The sequence below is a fragment of the Talpa europaea genome, assembly GCF_964194135.1.
Source record: "Talpa europaea genome assembly, chromosome: 15".
Classification (NCBI taxonomy): Eukaryota; Metazoa; Chordata; class Mammalia; order Eulipotyphla; family Talpidae; genus Talpa; species Talpa europaea.
In genome coordinates, this window is record NC_140083.1 from 59,565,282 (window position 1) to 59,586,111 (window position 20,830).

General features: G+C 37.6%; 1 protein-coding gene across 1 annotated transcript in view; it reads left to right on the top strand.

Annotated features, from left to right (window-relative positions):
• Positions 1–10,796: 10,796 nt before the first annotated feature.
• Positions 10,797–20,830, top strand: part of SLC15A5 (solute carrier family 15 member 5) — a gene marked incomplete at both ends in the record, with an annotated part of 78,953 nt that continues 68,919 nt past the window's right edge. Inside the window, 2 exons of the mRNA XM_084255921.1 lie at positions 10,797–11,157; positions 15,712–15,934. Of these exons, the coding sequence (XP_084112047.1) occupies positions 10,797–11,157; positions 15,712–15,934 (584 nt within the window). The remainder of the gene's footprint in view (positions 11,158–15,711; positions 15,935–20,830) is intronic.

Consider the following 20,830-nt stretch of genomic DNA (forward strand, 5'->3'; position numbering starts at 1 on the left):
TCATGAAAAATAATTGCTGTTCAATTACTACTGAATTATAAAGCCGTCGTACAGGTGCAATAATGCAAGAGGCTTGGAAGTATGAAAAACTGCTTAGCTTAGGTAATTACATGTGTTTGAATAAAGTCCCCAGAATAAAATTTGCAGAGTTTGAAGAAACAATGAAATCAGAAGCAAAGTGCTATTTATAACTATATTTTTTTAAATTTTCTGTTTTTTTGCCTGCTGTATAAATTTTGAAAGGCCAGAGATAATTTCTTAACTCTGTGGTCCAGGGAGGGAGAAAGATACAGTAGCTCTTTCTTTGCTATCCACCTTCCCCACCTCTCAAATTGGACCCACAGGGACAGGACTACAAAGACAGAAATCTAGCCATAACCATGGTAATTGCCTCTTTAAAAACAGCTAAATCTTACTTATGTATCGTGCAGAGTATATATATGAAACATTAAATTTATAGGAAGACAATTCTATTACATACTGTGAAAAGGATATATTTCCAGGGTTGTTAGCAAGGCAAATTAGAATCAGAAAATCAGAAAGGGCCTTAAATATCATTTAATTCAAAGTCCTTAGTCACTGTGTAAGAAAACTGAGGTTTGAAGCAGTTAAGTTTATTAAACAAATTTGTGTACATCAAGACATTTCTACAATATTATGGACTTGAATAAACATAGTTCTGTTGGTCCAGGTTAATTTCTAATTTTCAAGACACTTTAAACTTCAAAGCCCTGTTACAGATTTTTTTACCTAAATATAGTGTTAGAAAAATGAAATTGGCAGTAAAGGGTTCAGAGTTTTATGGCAGGACAAGCTATTAATTGGTTAAGTTAGCTCAGATCAGTCACTTCACCTCTCAGACATTCAGTTGTAAAATAGTGTAGAACAAAGAAGTTGACCAACACGGCTTCTTTCAGATATAAATGTGTGTTTTGAAATTAAGGGATAGTGGATCTGAACCTGCGATCAACTTTTAAAATCAAATGTCACCAGTCTTACTACTAGTCCTCCCTCCAACTATGGTAAAATGTCTTCCTCAAGGGAGTCACCATTCCTTCAAAACAGGTCTGTTAATTTATGACCACGGTGATACTCTAAGAAAATGACTGGTTAAAAGTGGGGGCTTTACCATTCATCAACATCCTAAGTTTTAATGCAAATACTATAGAGGTTAATTATTTCTACTTAACATATATTTCCTATAATTGCTGTAAGAAAAACCTTCTTCCAAAATGAATGACAAGGAAGCAGTTTTACTTTTACATTGATTAACAAAGTGATCCAATTGCTATAGTTTCCTTTTAATGAAAATAGAATTCATTGTTAAAATAAAAAATTGTTTAGTTCACACAAAGACAAGAAATAAAAAAGAAAGTGACTCAAAGAAAGTAAAATTAAAGTTGAATTAGATTGACATTTTGTAATTAATTTCAAACACCTAAGGCATATCCATTTTTTTACCTTAATAACAACTTTCACTTTTTCTCAAAATGTTTCTTCTTGTTCCACAGTTCATGTTTAGCATTGGTGATCATCTTCTATTGCCTTCTTTAGGGGATTTGCATAGGAATGGCATAGTGACCCCATAAATTCTCATGAAATATGAATGGCATTCAACATAGGTGATTAATTAGTAAAGTTCTAAGCTGTTCTTGCCTTGGGAATGTCTAACACTGTTACTAAACTGTCATTAGAGGCTATTTCATCTCCACTCAAAGCAAGAGGTAACTCTTACACACACACACACAAACACACACACGGAAATTTGATTCCCCTTCTTCACCACCTATTGGATATGCACTAGATATCTTCCTAAACTCCAGATCTTTCCTTTGTACTGAACAGCATCACTATTCACCAAGATGTCTATGCCAGGTACTTGCAAGAGCATCCTTGATGCCACATCAGCAATCAGTTTAAAAGATTCTGGTCTTGCTAACTGCAAAAGAATGAAGCTTGACTACTACCTAACACCATGCACAAAAACCAACTCAAAATGGATTAAAGAACTAGACATAAGACCTGGAACCCTAAAATACATAGAAGGAAATACAGGCGAAACACTACATGATATGCACATTAAAGACATCTTACAGACACATCACCCAAAGCAGTGATAGTGAAGGCTAAGATAAACAGCTGGGACTACATCAAATTAAAGAGCTTCTGCACAGCAAAAGAGACAATAACAAAAACAAAGAGAAACCCCACCGACTGGGAGAACATTTTTGCACACAACACTAATGATAAAGGACTGATCACAAAAATCTACAAAAAGCTGATGAGTCTCAACAAAAACAAAGAAAATAATCCAGTCAAAAAAAGGGCAGAAGAGCTAAAAAGAAACTTCTCTGAAGAGGAAATGCAAATGGCCAACAGGCATATGAAAAAATGTTCAACATCACTTGTAATCAGGGAAATGCAAATCAAAATTACCATGAGATACCATCTTACACCAGTGAGAATGGCACATATTAAAAAAACTAGCAACAACAAATGTTGGTGAGGTTGTGGAGAAAAAGGAACTCTCCTGCACTGCTGGTGGGAGTGCAAACTGGTCTAACCACTATGGAGAGCTGTGTGGAGATTTCTGGACCTACTAAACATAGAGCTTCCATAGGATCCAGCAATTCCACTCCTAGGTATTTACCCAAAGGACACAGAAACATCAATTCCAAAGAGCACCTGCACCCCTATGTTTATACCAGCACTATTTACAAAGCTCAGCTTTGGAAACAGCCCAAATGCCCAAAAATAGATGACTGGATCAAGAAGATGTGGTACATATACACCATGGAGTATTACTCAGCATTCAAAAAAGATAAACACATGCAATTTGCAGCAACATGGATGGAGCTGGAAGGGATCATGCTCAGCGAAATAAGCCAGAAAGAAAAAGAAAAATACCAGATGGTCTCACTCATAGCAGGAATCTAGAAAACTTAAATAAGGGACCAGGAAAAAGAATAACTATAAGAAAGAAAATATCCAAATCAACAAACAGCTATGAACCAGAGGTACTCTATAGGGTATGGGGATGCGGGGAAAGGAGGGACTGGGGTCAAAATAAGGGAGTTGTAATTGTATAGGGAATATAAAAATAAAATTTAAATTAAAAAATAAAATTAGAAAAACAAAATTACTCAATTTTTCCTAAATAAATAAATAAATAAAAATAAATGGTCCATTTTCACTAATGTTCTATGGTCTAGGGAAAAGTGTATACTACGGATTTTATGATTATTTATTATGCCATTCAAATTTTCTGTAACCTTTCAGATTTTTTGTCTGCTTGACCTGCTACCTCAGAGAGATGTGTTAAATTGTCTTGTTATGATTGTGGCTCTGTCTATGTTTTGTTGTAGTTTCATAAATGTTTGTTTTCTATATAATGATTAAATGCATTTTACAAATTTAGAATTGTTACATTTTCCTGGTGAACTCAGTGCTTTTTGCATTAAAGTGTGTTTTCTCTCTGCTAAAAAAAAAAAAAAAAAAAAAGATTCTGGTCTCAATTTGCTTCCAAATCTAGATATATTTTTCCATTCATGTTTGCTTCGATGTTTAGACTAGTACTGTCATTGGTCATGGTAGTAAAATCATTAGCTAAAAATGATCGAGTCTTGTTAATACTGCTTAACTGAAACCCATACTCAGACCTTGAAAGATTTATCCCTTTATACCTTGATTTATTGTGGAATTCACCATCTGGACAAGTGCAGCATATAAACAAGAAATGACTTTAAGAGAGTCAAAATTCTCTCATAAAGTCTTTTATGATCTGTATTTTTCTTCTTTTCAGCTTCACCACTCATTTCTCCCTAACATCCCGTGGCTTCCTGATCAAGACTATCTAAATTTGCATCTGCCTTGAACCATTAACAACAACCTCTTTGGTTCTTTAAGAGTAACATGCTCTGCATTAGAGAGTATGCTTTCGTTGGAACCCTTAACTTGTACCTTTTTCTCAAGCCAAATTCTATCCCTGTAAAGGACTCAAACATAGAGATTGCTTCCATGGAAATCTTTCTCTGGTCTTCTGGGGCTGAGGTACAAGTATTGACGAAGGGCACTTTATTTTTCCTCCATCACAACAAACAGCTCACTAGACTGTAGTTCTGCTAAATGGTTGATACTTCTCATTGTACTGAAACCTCATTAAGTGAGGCTGATATTTTGTCAGCATGGGGTCCCCTGGGTCAGACTTCTAATAGGTGCTTAGTAAGTATTTGTTAGTAGTCAGACAGGGTCCACCTAATACATACTAATGCTTCTTGAGTTTTTATTTATTCATCTAAGAACTCAATTAGACATTCATTCACTCATTCAAAATGTTTTAATATATAGGCATCAAAGAGGTTTATCTCAGTGATCAGAGTCAAGATCCTGGTAGCAGATTAGAAAGATTAATAAGCAACACTTCTTACAGAACTATGTCTGAATGAAAGTTAGTTGTTTCTGGGGTGTATCTGTTCTCAAAGAATTCAAGGTCAGTGAGGAAAATAGGCATGACAGCTAATTTAGAACACATCAATATAATATGTATCCAAAGAAAGAGATGTCCACAGTGTTTCAATAATACAAAGAAGACATCTCTGAGAATCTGTAGAACTTTTCCTGAGGATGTGGTACTTATGAAATTTAGGGTACAAGAATGAAAAGAGGTCCCTATGTGAATGGAAAAGTAACCCAGGCAGAAGAAAAAGCATGTGAAAAAGCACAAAGAGCTGGAAGTTCTTGGCACAGTCGTGGAACTGTGGGCATGCCACCCAACCCTGGCACAGGGAGATTTTCAGCACAGGGCAAGAACTTGATCCTGAAGGATCTTATGTGCCAACAGAAAATTGTGAAATTGATTGAATAGTTTAAAGGGTAGTTCACAGACTTTAAGCAAGTGAGCAAATAGATCAAATTCAGATTATTAAAAAATCTCTGAAAGTTTTAGGGTAAATGAAATAGAAGAAATTGGAAATGATTTTAGGTAATGCATAGTTTAGGAATTAATTCACATAGTTTGGGAATTAACTCATCTGGAATCCTGTGGGAAAGTAGTTGAACGTGGTCTGTGATTTTTTTTCATCATATGAAGGAAAACACATTTGTTCTGCATAGACGCTAGAGTAAGAGCACCTAGTCAGATTTAAGTCCCTACACTAATACTTATTAATGGCCTTGAAAAGTTGTTACATCCTGTGCCTCAGTTTTCATACCGTAAGATGGGGTTCATAAAAATACCATCTACTTTTTTTTTTATTTTTTTAAAGAAAGATTTATTTATTTATACAAGATCTGGGGTAAAGGCCAGATTCGCAGGAGAGTGAGAGGATTCACCAGAGACAGAGTGGGGAACAGAACAGTCAGACTGATGAATACACTGCTGAGGGGAGCAGCAGGCGAGACAGGAGAGGTCTGCCTCGCCATGTGGGACCCTCGCCGGCCGGCCGGGATTGAACTGGCACTGCAGAGGCTTCGGACAGCTTCACAGAGTTGCACTCAACTGCCTGCGCCACCAGGGGAGGCCCAAAATACCACCTACTTTAAATGCTGGTGACAAAGGTAAATATTTGGAACAAAGTCTAACCAAGAAAAGTGTTAACTGCCAACTCCTGTTTCATTCAAGTTTTATTGATTTGTTACTAACTTACATAAATATACAATTTGGGGGTACAGCTTCACACGTCCATATGTTTACATGCTTCATTCACCTTCCACCAGCTCAAAATTTTTAATTAGTATTATTATATTTATTTTTACCTTCTTTTGTAGCAAGTTATTTCATGTTTGGTAATAATTTAAAATTTCCCCATTAAAATATAAAACATTTTAAATAGGACTATTAAGTAAATAATATAAATGAGGCAAAAATCAGGACAATCCGAGGACAAGATCAATGAATGTACAAAGGAGGTTTGAGATGGAATGAAGCAACACTGGTAGCAGTAATACAGAAGAGAAACGTTAAGCTCACACTAAGATCAGCATAGATAAAGTGAAGTAATGGGCCTCCCCGGTGGCGCAGTGGTTGAGCACTGGTTGCGAAGCTGCCCGCCGCAGCCTCTGCAGCGCCAGTTCGATCCCCGGCCACCGGGCGAGGGTCCCACATGGCGTGCAGACCTCTCCTGCCGCCCGCTGCTCCTCTCAGTAGTGCATTTTGTCACTCTGCCTGCTCTGCTCTCCCCTCTGGCTCTGGTGAATTCTCTCACCCTCCCGTGCTTCTGACTGTACCCAGTGCTTTTATAAATAAATAAATAAATCTTAAAAATAAATAGTGAAGTAAAAAGAAAGATTGGTGAGATACTTAGAATCTTGAGTTCACAATACTCCCTAGCTTCAAAAATTCAGGTTAATGCCTGGCACAGGTAGAGACTCAATATAAACATTTTCTAGAAAAAGGTAAATGCAATCAATAAGGAAGAAATGAAAAAAGAGTTTATTTTGAATAGTTGAGTCAATGATAATGTCATTAACTATAGAGAAAGTAGAGAAGAAACTGGAAAAGAGGTAATAAGCTAAGGGATGTGATAAGCTTCAATATTTAGTAGCAATCTAGATGGATGTGTCTATCAACTTACCAGGAACTCAGGACAAATGTCTCAGTTAACTCTTAACGTGTTTCCTTCATGATTAAAATAGAAAGAAAAAGAGGGATGATATGAGTGGTGTCTGCATTAGTATCTGTATAGTCAGGGTTAGTTCAAGAGGAAAAGCAAACTGCTGGAAAGCCAGCAAGAATCCATGTTGGAGGTGAAACCCAAAGGCAGTCTGCTGGAGAATTCTCTCCTGTTCAGGGAAGCCAGCCTTTTGTTCTATTCAAATTTCAATTGATTGGATAAAGCAAGCTGTTTTACTGAAGCTTACTAATTTCAATGTAAATCTCATCTAAACACACCGTCACAGAAACATCCAGAACAATATTTCACCAAATATCTGGGAACTGTGGTCCAGCCAAGTGCCATAGGTTGATAACTCACTGTACCTTCTACAAATATACCTTCTATGTGGAGCTCAATGCAATAGTAAATTTCATAACTGTCATTGTATGGTATGGAGGAAAAACCCTTAGGGTTACAATGGCCTTCATTCTCAGTGAGCTTCAGCGAAAGGAAGAAAGGAACATTTTCTATCTCTTGGGATCGTGTGAGCTATCGTCTGCTAGGAGCTGAAGAATTCTCTTTCACACTGGATAGAACGATTGGGGTATAGGAAGCATACTATTGCCAGAGCCTGTTTATGATGCAGGAGATGTCCTTTTCCCAAAACAAAAAAATGTCACCCACTATGTTCCTTTCTTTTCCACTTTACAGTTTTAATGAGGAAGCAAAAATTTCATCCAAGACTTTGACGCATAATTTTTAATAATGAAATTATAGTAAGACCAACCCCACCCCTGTTCCTGGCAATGCTTTTAAACCAGTCACCACACCTCATAGTCAATGGAATTAAATGGAATCGATAGACCTAAAAGAATAAAGACTTTCAATTGACATTTGTACATAGCATTTATAGAGAAGTATTGAGTTAGAAAAGCTCTTTCTTTAAAATGCTTATTAAGTGTTTAGAGAACCTATGAAAAGTTTTTCTGCAAATACATATAAAATTTGAAAGCATTAGAGCAACATATTATAATATCATTTTAAAAGATACCAGAGTTTTTTTCAAAATTCACAGACAACTTGGAGATATCTTATAGAGGTGGTTTTTCATTTTTTTCATTTCTATATTTTTAGAAATGCTTTTTAATCCTGTATAGTTAAAAATAGTTCCCTTAAAAACAAGACTTGCATTTCTGGTGTGTTTCTAATGCAACCCTTACAGCACTTGATGTCTGCCTGTTCTAGCGATTCAGTTAAAAAAAAAAAAAAAAAACAGGAGGAAAGGTCACCAGTTCATCAAATGGGCCTCTAATTTTCTCTATTAAAGAAGATACATTTTCCAGTTCCTATATGTATGATCAACATTATGTCCTCACATGTTGGCTTATAACTTTTATCTTCCTAACACAAATCTGAGTCATAAATGAAAGCCTTTGCACCCCTTGAACTATACAGTCTTTTCAATTAAAAAAGAAATTCCTGGAGTTTGCATTGCAGTTTAATGTTATATATGAAGACACCTAATAACTTTCCCCCATTTTAGCCCAGTAATATTATTTCTGAAAAACTTGCCTAAGAATATTATCTGGGAATAGGGAAATTTTGCATAAAAAGTCATTCCAGCATTTTTATAAGTGCTATTTATTCTTTCAGATGTGAGTTTATGGTCAACAGTTAAAGAAAAACTGACTTTTAAATGATAGGAGACAAAAGTAACTAACCAAAAATGGAGGAATAGTTAAGTGAACAATAGATCATAATGCAACTATTAAAATGCATGCTAACAGAGAGTTCATAATGGCATGTTAAAGCGCTTATCCCATTACCTACCAAAGAGATAGAAAATGTACTATACAGTAATTGTATACAACCACACAATTTAAATATTTAAGACCTATTAATAAAATAATAGCCATATGGGAGGGGAGCCATGGAATGCAATGCTCTAAAAACAATTACTGTTTTGGTTTTTCTTCTATTTTAAAATATTTTCTAAATTGTATCCAATCTAAATATGCTGTTTCTATACTGGAGGGAAAATATTACTTTATCAGGAGAAGCAGAAGGATAGGGGGCAGGGAAGAGAACAAGCTTGTGTTTGAGGTGAGTTATATGAAAGTGAAGTAGGCACAAGTCCCCACTCAAGGGCTCAGTTTGTTGATAAGGAGGATGACGTTCAATATTCCTGACAAGTGTTATTCTCAAGTGGAGTTGGTACTTGTCCTTAAGCTCACTCTGAGCTTGGTATTGAGACCTACCAATCAGAAAGAGGTGTTTCCCTATTGCTTCAACTCCACGCAGCAAATGCCAAGTTTCCCCCACCTGTGACCTGTTCTTGGGCAAGGATACACAGAGAAGCCAAAGAATTCAAACACAATCACCACCAGTCCTGGGAAGGGGCAGCCCTCTCCAGCGTGCACAATACCACTACAGAGTTCTTGGTCAGGCATTGGCTAAATACAGGAGCCAATGACAGGGCTAGACTTCCTGTTACATGAGAGACATACAAAATATTGTTTGGGCCCTTTGCAAGCCACAGAAACCATCAAGATGAATTGGACATTGTGTTCTTTACAGAAGAAAAAACTAATCATACCTCCTCAAGGGGAGACACCGAGTTCTCCACCAGAACCTCAAGGGCAGCTCCTTCTTGGGAACTGTCATCTGATTCCATCGTCTTGAGTTATTTCACATCTGTCCTTGAGTTATTTCACTTAGATCAAAATCTCTGGGGTAAAGAGTAAAAGCAATTTTGACTACAAGCAGATCACCTGCACCATAACAATCCCACCCCTCACCCTAGGATCTCCTACAACAATTGGAAGTCATTTCAGGAAGGCAGGATGACCACGAGGGAGGGGGAGGTTGGATAGTTTGCCCCAGACAATCCCAGCTTATATCCGCCTTTTCAGGAATAACTGTTATATAGCCTCGTGCTCACTCACAAAAGTGTCCAAGTTTGGATAACAAATTGCATGATCACTCTACACAAAGGAAAAATAGGGCATTGTTACTAAAGAAGTGGGACAGGGGAGGGGGGCAGGGTGTGACGCTGCATAGATGGAAATAGATGCCATTACAATGAGGCTATCAGAAAGGGTCAAAGCAAAGTGCTTTGCTCCCAATTTCTCAGGTCAAAAGATAAGAATCAGAGTCAAAAACCCTTATCATTCTATTGCTTTTGACTCCAATGTGAAAATAACATATTCACCCCCTATATGTTGAATTATTATGACTTTGACCCAATAGTTTCCTTCCCTTGTCTTCCTATGTCCTTGCAGCTAAACCCCTAAATGTTAAAGTGTTCTCTTTGCTGCTTTTTTAGCTTAATTGGTGCCCTCCTGCTTTCCAAAATAGAATGCTAGCATCCACTCACCCAGCTGGAGGGTCAGGGTGATACCAGATCCAATATTCCCCAAAGCATGTGTAGGACGGTTGCTGTACCCCTGCTGCTGACTAATAATAAGGAGTCAAATAGCACCTTTTGATTCTGATTTCCTCTGAGAGCCTGTTCTACAAGCATGGGGTCAACTTAAAGGAAGAAGGTTTTGTTTAATATTTTCTCCTTTCATTAGTGCACTTAAATTACTTTCTTGCAAACTCTGCTTGTTACCTAAATGTACTAGCACTTTTGTTACCTAATTAGCTTTCTTATCAGAATTCCAACCAAAAATAACAAGAAATGTAATAATGATAAGGTATTCTGCCCCCTCAAAACAGATTTCCTTTCACGCTTTATCTCTTGGTACTGTTCTGGCTTGTTTAATTAAAGTATCAGAAATTATTAGACTCAAATTATTTCTTGATCTAGTGCTCAAATTCTCCTGAAAAACTGCTTCTTCTGCCTCAGTATTTAAACCTTTATCAGTGTGAGGCAGATGAGTTTCCGCACATATGCAACTGGATTCACATAATTCGATAAAATTTTGGATGAAGAGCCTAATTTAGTCCCTAAGTAATTAGACAAACAAATCAGATTTGCCTACACTGGGCTACCATGAACATTTAAATCCTTAAGCCTCTTCTCCTGGGCTCCTGGACCATGAAAATGAACAACATTTATGTGCAAAAAACCTTACGAAACTTTAGCATGTAGTTGTGAAATTCAAAGCAAAGATCTTATTTTTTTCCTTCATTAGAGCGATGGGGATAAAAGAACCAAGTTCAAACCACTAACATAAGTTGTATTCAAGTAGGGTAGTCATGCCTGTTACAGACTTTGAAATAACTAATGAGGAAGAACCCTTATATCACAGCATTGAAAAAAAGAAAACTAAAAGACATAGGGGTTACTTCTCTTCATCATACTCTGTGAAAAAAATTTGGATTGAAACCTGTCTGCTTCTAGTGGATCTGTGTGAGAGGTTCACCTTCTCAGAAGTCGTCTGCAATATGATCCCCTTCTGCACGATCAAGCTTGGTTATGGTGGTTACCAGGCAGCCATCTTGAATTTGTGTTTTATTGGAACTTCAATTCTTACCCCTGTGTTTGCTGGATGGTTTGCTGAAGTCTGTCTGGGGAGAAACAAACTGGTGTATATTTGCTTATTTCTACATTTTCTAGGTGAGTGGCTTCTTCTGACTGGATTATTCTGAAATTTAATTGAATCGTGTTAGGATTTTTAGTTTGTATTATTCCTACATGATTCTTAGGCATAAAATGTGATAAATGAAGAATGCTGTTTCAATTTATTTCATTATCTGTATTATTTGAGGGATGCTGGTAAGTGTGTGTGTGTGTGTGTGTGTGTGTGTGTTTTGCAGGATGCTTTGATATCTGTTTGTTGCCCTGGTTATATTTTATAATAATTACCTCTTTCTATGTCTTCTCTACTTAGAACACTCTCTCCTTCCTACATCAAACCCAAATTTGTGACCAATTCTATGTGAAACAGAATTCATTTGCTTTACAACTAAGATGAAATGTGCTAGAGAGATTTTTCAGATCCATGTAGGATAATGGAGGAATGTTTCCACCAAAGGTGGCCTTTTGATTAGTCATAAGGTAATTAAGATTGGATGTAGAGACTATTCATTTTTAGCTATATGCTAAAAATTTTAGCTATATGCTAAAAATGAATGCATTCAAGCACTATTGTACTTCTTTACATAAAAAGAAATAAATATGCCCACGGAAGTTTGGAAGTGACATGATTTTGAGAAGTGCTGGGGGAGTATCAAGACTGTTTGGTGTGGTATACTGAGGAGGCAGACAAATAGCTTAGAAGTTTAGGTTGAAAATTCCAAAGTGTTGTTCCAGACAATGAAGGGTCACTAAAGATACGATGGATACATTAAGAAAACTCTTTTCTTCAGTAAACAGTATGGACATCCACAGTCAGAAGTTAAATTGAGGGCCTCCCTGGTTGCGCAGATGGTTGAGCACCGCACTGTAAAGCTGTCCGCAGCCTCTGCAGCACGGGTTCGATCCCGGCCGGCCGGCGAGAATCCCACATGCCGAAGCAGACCTCTCCTGTCTCGCCCACTGCACCCCTCAGCAGGGGATTTTGTCAGCCTGCCTGTTCTGTTCCCTGCTCTGCCTCCGGTGAATCCTCTCACCCTCCCATGCCTGTACCCCGTTCTTGTATAAAAATAAATAAATCTTTAAAAAAAAATTGAGAGATACCAGAAAAGCTCAAGGAGATGGCCTAGGCAATGGACAAGTATCAACCCAAGAGAGAATGTATTAAAAAATCATTAAAAATTGGCAACTAAATAAGGGCAAAAATATAATGAGGGAGCAAAAATTAACTCAGAGGTTCTGAGCCAAGGAATCTGGGAGAGCAGTGTGCTATTCACCAATACTGAACTGTGCAGCAGAAATGTGGGTTTGGGGGACAGGGGAGCAGATGCATGAGGAAAGGATACTAGGTATTCAATATATTACACAGGCTCAGGTAGGTGATATTAGCACTCACTGAAACAACAAGAGTGTTCTTCAAGCTTGTAAACTTCCTCCCTGCTTCACTTCTGCAAAATAATAATGAAGTCACTGTCACGCAAATATTCACTTAACATTTAACAAAGATTTCTCACTGACTACTCAGTGCCAGTTATTGTTCCAAGATCTGGGACTGCAACATAGAAGAAAGCAGTCTTTTCTCTACACAGAGAAAGAGAGAAAATGAAAAAGTAAAAGATATGTCATGTAGGAATGAGAGTGATGATGAGAAACAGAGTTGTGTAAAGGCTTGAGTGATTTAGGCTTTTTAACTTGGCACCAGGCTTATCAGTAGCATTGGGTAATATCTTGTTTAGCATGGTATCCCCTGTCAGTCTAAATTCCCTTCTAAGGCATCAGACTAAGACTTAAATCCCAACTTTAGAATTTGGTAAGCACAAGACCTAAGTCAATCCCATTTATTTTCTTGCTGAGAGTTATTTCCTTGTGTCCCCCACTCACAGGTGCCATCAAATTGCAACCAGTCACCACAAATGAGATGTGTCTTTTGTTAGAATTACTACAACCTTAGCTCAAAAATAAGGCTTTCTTTATCTTGACCATCACAACAGTCTTCTTACTAAACTGCTAGTGAGTCCATTCTACACATCTTTCTACTGACAACAATGAATCTCTGAAGACTTAATCTATAGATTGACTCTCTTATCTAAAAAATAAAGTCCAAATCATAATTTATAAACTTTACCATCTATCCCAAATTTCTCTCTCCAGACTGTCTCAATGGTACCCCAAGGGTTGTGAGCCTCTCCTTGCTGTTTCCCTTCAGTTCTAATCTTACACATGCTTTTTTCTCTGCCTGAGATGGTCACTTTACTTTATCTTTATATCCCAAATCCAAGATTTGAAAGCTTGTGTTACTCTTTTAAGACCCACATAGTGTTTGTTGCCTGCTTCTCTGTGCTTGACCACACTCTGATCAGACATGTAGATTTGCATTTACCACATTATATACTTGCCTGTCTGCCTTCTCTAACAGTTCCACTGGTTCCTGAAGAGAAAGGATAGTGGACCCCCCAGAAAAATAGCAAGGGACATGACATACGCTGTTGCTTATGTGTCAAGCACAGGTGTGCAGCTCATGCAGTGCACAACAGCACATGTCACAGAGGAGACACATCAGAGAGTTGTGTATTTTGTTACATAATTTTTACAGCATATAGCAACAAAGTTTTGACCTAATGAAATAAATAGATTACAACATTTTTTCAAAAGATGGAAGTAAAGCCCCTTCCTAATTTACACAAAGTTACCACTGAAAGTACCTTGTCATTAAATAATGACTACTGCAAATAATAATTCCTCTACTCATCCTCTTTGGATAACCCTTAACCTAGTCAGGTCTCACATTACACTTCTAGAGATAAAGACTAATTTGGGGGTAGGGAGGAGAAAGAGATCAGTTATTTCCACATCTTGTTAACCTTACAGGAAACACTTCAAACCCAATAGTTTAAAGGGTCTAGTTACCAAATAGCTATCATGCACATATATTCTTTATGTTGCAAAAGTCACTGTAAATGATATGCAAACACAATTCTTGGCTTTGAGAATCTTATAGTCTCATTGAGAAAAATAACCTCATAAAGCAACTATATAGAAAATTTAAACAAACAAAGTGAATGCCAAATGAAAAAACTGACATGGAAAAGCCATTTTTCACTAATCAAACTGGAAAAAGAGAACTGATGATTTAACTACGTGACCAAAGGAATTCTAAGAAGGGGGAGATTACATCTGGATTACTCTGTAATATTAGGCAAGTCACCTAACCTCACTGAACCTGTTTCTTTAAAAAAGAAAAAAATGGTAATGAGAAAATCTAGCCTCTGATGTCACTACCTTTTTCCAAGATGAGACAATAAGCAAAAATAGTTTGCAAAATGTTAGGAGCTTACAAAAATATGGATTTGAATTGTAATTTCTACTGGACAAAGAAAATACAGTATACTCTCTATGGAAGTGAGAAGTGACAACCCTTCTTCCTCACTTTCTGCCCTCTCCTTCCATCTTTTACTCACAAGCCTCTCACCAGCCTCCGCCCCCCCCCAAGTGAGAAATGAGAGTATAGGGTCAAATAGGAAATTTCTCTTATGCCTCGGGGTTCTTCTAGGGTTGACTGGTCAAGCAATCAAGTTAACATAAGACAAATTAGTTGGAGAAAAGGACAAATATAATTACATACATACAGGGAATCTATATGGATATTGATTCTAATAGAAGTGAAGCAAAATGAGGGTATATATATATATATATATATATATATATGTATATGTGTGTGTGTATATATCTATAAAATCCTGAGCTGATAAATGCGTTAGGCACTTAGGGCTTCAGGGAGAGAAGAGGGGAATGAGACTCATATGATGAAGACCAGATGCTCTATAACTAGAGGTTTGCCTTGCCATACAGATAGATTTCTCTAACAGAAAGGCTTTTTTTGATAAAAATCCTAATTTGGGTAATACCTCCAATTTTCATCCATCTAGGTAGTAAAGGGTATGAATTAAAAGTTGTTGTCAGTCTACAGGGCCTCAATGGACCTTAGATCAACAAAATTCAGATGCCAGAGTGGCCTGTCTTGGGAGGACTTGTTCTGAACATCTTGAGGAAGGCAATCCTTCAAAAGAAGTAAAAAGGATACTAAAAGAAGAAAGAAAACTAGAAAAGGAAAAGAGAAGCTCTGTTCTCATCTAATTACAATAACGAATGTTCTTCTTAAAACATTTTCCTTAGCAGTTTTCTGAAATGTTTGTGATCACTGCATTTCTATCACTCTGCTGGTTGAGAACAAATAACCCTGGTTAACAGTGGCTTTCTCTGGGGATGGGGTTACAGGCATTTTTGGGTTCGTATCTGATGCATTTCTGCATTGCTTTAATTGTGCTAAAACAAGCCTGATTTGCTTATATATTCTGAGAGAAAAGACAGTTCAGGGTCAAGTGGAAAGAAATCTATGACTCTGAGTTAGTTAAAACACCTATTGAAGAAAATTTTCACATTTAGAAACTCATGTTATCTCCAGCATTGCAACGATTAACAAATATTTTAGTCACATCACATCATAACACTACTTTCAGAGGAAAAAAGCCTCGTTTATGATGTGGTTTGGTGATTCAACAGGGCTCTGCCATATTTATTCTCTTTTTTTCCCTACAGGCACTGCATTATTATCTGTGGTTGCTTTTCCTTCAGAGGATTTCTATATAGGCCCTTACCATCTGATCAACAACATTCCAAAAAAGGAGCAGAGCAGGTTGTTTTACATAGCACTGTGGGCCATCTGCCTGGGCACCGGAGGAATAAGAGGCATCATTTGTCCACTGGGTGCCTCCAGCCTTCAGGAATACGGACCACGGAAACCAATGTCTTTTTTCAACTGGTAGGTTGCACTAGTGAGGAGAGAATACAAGGTGTCTGACATTGCTCTCCCTCACGGGACTTCCTGGCGATTGCTCTCTAGCTCCATTTTGATGACAATGCCTCAGGTTCTGTCACTACAGTGGGTAAAGCGACAATGTGACAGTGACTCAGTCAGTATTAATGGGAGGTATGAGTCAGGTACAGACCCACACAGCTTACCAGCACTTCTCAAAACACATCAATAAATATATCCTCCAAGTAAACAAGTGTGGCGTGGCTTGTCATACTGAATAGAATGTGACTTTGGAGCCAGGAGGCCTGGGTGGGGGTCTCCACTCCACTTAACACAAGCTGCCTGATGTTGGCTGAGTCATTTATTCTATGTAAGCTTCACTTTAATCATTTCTGCAGGGATATAATAATATGTCTTCTTAGGTTTTATTCAAGGTGATAATGTGTATGTTGCTGGCAGGGAACCTGACACATAGTAGGAGATCAATCAATGTAGTTGTTACTATCAGTTACATCTACACTGTAATGGATTAATTCAGCAGGGATTCTAAATTCACAGGCCAGTGCAGAGAGATGATGAGAAAGATATTTTACAATTTGTTAAACATTAACCAGTGCCGTACCTCTGTTTCACATCTACTTCATTCCCAATACCCGAGTTTGTATTCCCCCAAATTAAATCACATTTCTGAGAATCATAGTTTCTCCCAATGAGTTTCATACAATTTTACGTATTTTAAAAAAGCCAACTATTTTCTAAATTATGGTTATTAAGGCAACATTGATTTATAACACTGCATGTTTCAGGGGTACAGGTTCACAACTCTGCAAATGCATGTTACCACACCATGTGGCCCATCAAAGTGCCCAGAATCCTCTACCATAGCCCATTGGGCCCTCTCCCCATTTTGATCCCAGCCACCCCAACTCCGTGCATCCCTAGACTCAGTTCTGCTGCCAGATTTCAAGGGATTGTTTTGGTTTGTTTTTATCTGTTCCTTCACTTTGTTTTTTACATCTAAGGAGCCAAATTTACTATTAAATGCAAATTCAAGAATATAATTGAAATCCTGATCTTAGGGCATTTAGTAGAGAATTTTCTGATTGTTATTATTATTCAGCAGTGGATGTCAAACAGATCTGTGGTACATTGTCTTTGTTCTCTCTTTTCTATAAAATGGGTTACCAACACTTCTCTAAATTATTCTGTCTTTTTGTCAACATTAACGGTGGATACAAAGAATACACAGAGAGTAAAAGACAAAATATTTAAAGAAAATTCATACTTAAAAGCACTGAATGAAAAAATTTCGGAATACATATTGCCTAGGCATATGTAGCTTCCAAGGCAATTCTCTCCTCTCTCTCTCTTCCTCTATTAATATTACAAAGTACTAGGCCTACTTTGGATTAAGTCCAAATGTGAGAGAATAATGCAGTTTTACCAAAGGTGGAAGGGACTCTTTACTTCCTTATAGCAAATTCTGCCTCCTTGACCTGCCCAAAGGAGAAATAAAAATCCTTCTTTTTTATTCTATTCGGAGGTTTTAATCCTTAATTAGCAACATCATTTTGATTAAATAAGACTCTGGAGGATTAAGACTGGAGAGCAATCAGTTGTTCTGAAAGATAGCTCTGGAGAATTTATTATACTGTGGTCTTAGTCATTCAGAGTTGTGTTTAATCAAAGTGACATTTCTCAGTGTTGATTACAAAGGAGACATTATATGAATGAAATATTTCCTATGGGAAATGGAGGGGAATCCCAGTGGGTGTGTGCTTTAAGACTTTGGAGAAGGGGGTGGAGAGTAGGGTGAAAATGAATTTCTGCAGTTGTGAGGAGCCAGGTCAAATTTAGGATGAACACATTTCAATTTAGTTTCTTATTATTTTCTAAGTTCATTAAAATCTCTGATAAAAAGAATCATGCAGTGTTTAAAAACCAAAAATGTAAGCACCAAGAAATGTACATGAAGAATAAGGTGCTGTTCTTTAATGTGATAAGAACTATTTGGATGGTAAAGATTTTTTTTTTTAAAGATTTATCTATTTATTTATACAAGCACTGGGTAAAGTCAGAAGCGCAGGAGGGTGAAAGAATTCACCAGAGCCAGAGCGGGGAGCAGAGCAGGCAGAAGGACCAAAGTACACTGCTGAGGGGAGCAGCGGCCAAGATAGGAGAGGTCTGCGTGCCATGTGGGACCCTCGACCGGCGGCAGGGGATTGAACTGGCTCTGCAGAGGCTGCGGGAAGCTTCCCAACCCAGCACTTAACCGCTGCGCCACCGGGGAGGCCCTGGATGGTAAAGATCTTGAAGGATGAAATCTGGTAGTCTCAACTATTTTTTTTTTAAGTTTAAATACTAAATTACAGGGAAAGTTTTAAGAAAACAGCTGATTATTACTGCTTATAAAAATGAATGTTAATTATATTCCTGTAAATACTGCAGGGGTTGATGGCAAGGTGGACAGACACCCTGCTGGGCAGTCAGACACCTGGCAGAATCTTGGTTCTGTCACTTAAGATATGTTCTTTGGCAAGTTTCTTAAACACATAGGGCCCTGGGTCCCCACCCACAAAAGAGGAATACCTTGGTGGTGTGGGGGGCCATAGTATAGCTTATGCATTAAATGTTCTAGTGCATTCTAGGTATTCAAATCATGATGTCTGTAATTATCATTATTCAATAAAAATTCAGTGGCTAAAATCATTGTATAAATTCTGGGAAAGAGGGAACCCATTGAAGCTAAGGCCATCTTTAAAATGGGCAGCCCATTAACTTAACATCTATTTTTCCACATCAGAATTGCCTCTAGAAATTATAAGCCTGGCTGTGTAATGAATTTCAGTGGTGACTTAAAAACAATACACAATTTTAATCTCTAACCACTCAAAGTCTGCATCCAGTTCTATTTCAGCACAGATGTCAGATGTTCATAATTAAGGACATTTAATGAGATGTTCCATTGCATCTGTACTACCTAAGGCTTTCCAGTGATCATGTTAAATAGTATAGACTGGAAGTCTTAGGCATTGAGAGCACCACTTCTGAGCAGGGCTGCCAAATGTAGGTGAGAAAACCACCCCCAGCCAACATTACCATCTGGTACTGGATCTTCCTCAACTATGTACCTCATTGAAAGAATAAAACTGAACTCCCTGAAATCAAGAGGTGTACATCTCTTGCCAAAATCCTTGTGCTGTTATCCAGATCAGAACCTGGCCCTTTCTGCATTTTGTAAAATCTGAGCTATACAATTAAGAGTCTCCACTGGATATCAGCTAGGTAAACATGGCTATGCAGAATCTTTTCTGGATGCAAAAAAGAAAGGTGGATAATAAAGTCTGTTCTTGACCATAAGCTTAAATTCTAACACCATTAAACTCAGATTTTTTCCCCACATTTCTTTATTTACTTCACCTGATAATTTGCATTCCATTTGTATATCATAGCATGCTGCAAACCAATTATCAGAGTGAATTATGCATGTATTAGAGACACAAATAGAATGTTGGTAAAGTTCTTAGAAAAGTCTAGAGACTGCTTTCTTCCATGCCAGAACTCTTGATTATGAGGTATTGAAATTAGCCTTATTTGATATCCATCTCATATAAAATGTTCTGGTTTAAATGCTTACTTATTTGAATTTTATATCTTTTATCTTAGGGAAATAGTAGAAGTAAAAATTTATTACCCCATAGCATTTTTTCAGAGCTGTTTTAATAGTCACTTGAGTGTAGTTTGAGAACAGTGATAACCAATCCCAGACATGCATGAAAACTGCCTGAGGACTATTAAAACAGCCTGATGCCTGGGCCCTGCCACCAGAGGTCCTGATTATGTTAGTTTGAGGTGTGACCCAGAGACCAGGATATTTGTTAAGCTGCCTAAGTAATTAGGTTTGAGAGTCACTGCTCTTGAGTAGTGTGGCCTAATTTTAAGAATCATTTGTAAATGCATATAAACAGATGAATGGGTTAAGAAGATGTGATACACACGAACACACAGAGGAATACTACTCAGCTATCAAAAAAAAACCTCTTGCCATTCGCAGCAACACTGATGGAACTGGAAGGGATAATGCTAAATGAAATTAGTCAGAAGGAGAAAAACAAATATCAGATGGTGCCACTTGAGAGTTTTTGAAAAAAATATTTCCCAGGCTCCACCCACAACTTCCTAGATCACAAATTTCTGGGATAATAGCTGGAGAATGTGTAATTTTAGCAAGAGCTTCAGAATTCTGCAAACAATTCCAGAGACATAAGGAAAAGGTATTCTAGATGTTATCTGAGATAATGTTGCAAAGAATCAAAACATTGATGGAGCACACCCACTGTGTGCCAGGCTGCTTTGGAAGTTTCTTACGACTTATATAACAATTTTTTGTCACATGTACAAATCTACCTAATCAAGAAATTCTACTAATACTTTTTTTTAAGATTAATTAATTTATTTATGCAAGAACTGGGGTACAGGCCAGAGGCTCAGGAGGGCGAGAGAATTCACTAGAGACAGAGAGGGGAGCAGAACAGGCAGACAGACTGAAGACACTGCTGAGGGGAGCAGCGGGTGAAACAGGAGGGGTCTGCTGCGCCATGTGGGTTTCTCCCTGGCTGGCCAGGAATTGAACCCACATTGCAGAGGCTGCGGACAGCTATGTAGCACTGCACTTAAGCCACTACACCACTGGGGAGGCCCTCTACCTAATCCTTGAGAAGAAAATTAAGAGTCTATACACATTTTGCAATAATAAAATCATAATTTATAAGGTACATTTCAGCCCACAAAATTAAAGTAGTTCATAAACTTGTTAATACTAATTAATACTCAACGTATGCCCTGAGTTGCATATTGATGAAAAGTCTGTACATAACTTTGAGTAAAAGAAATCAGTAGACG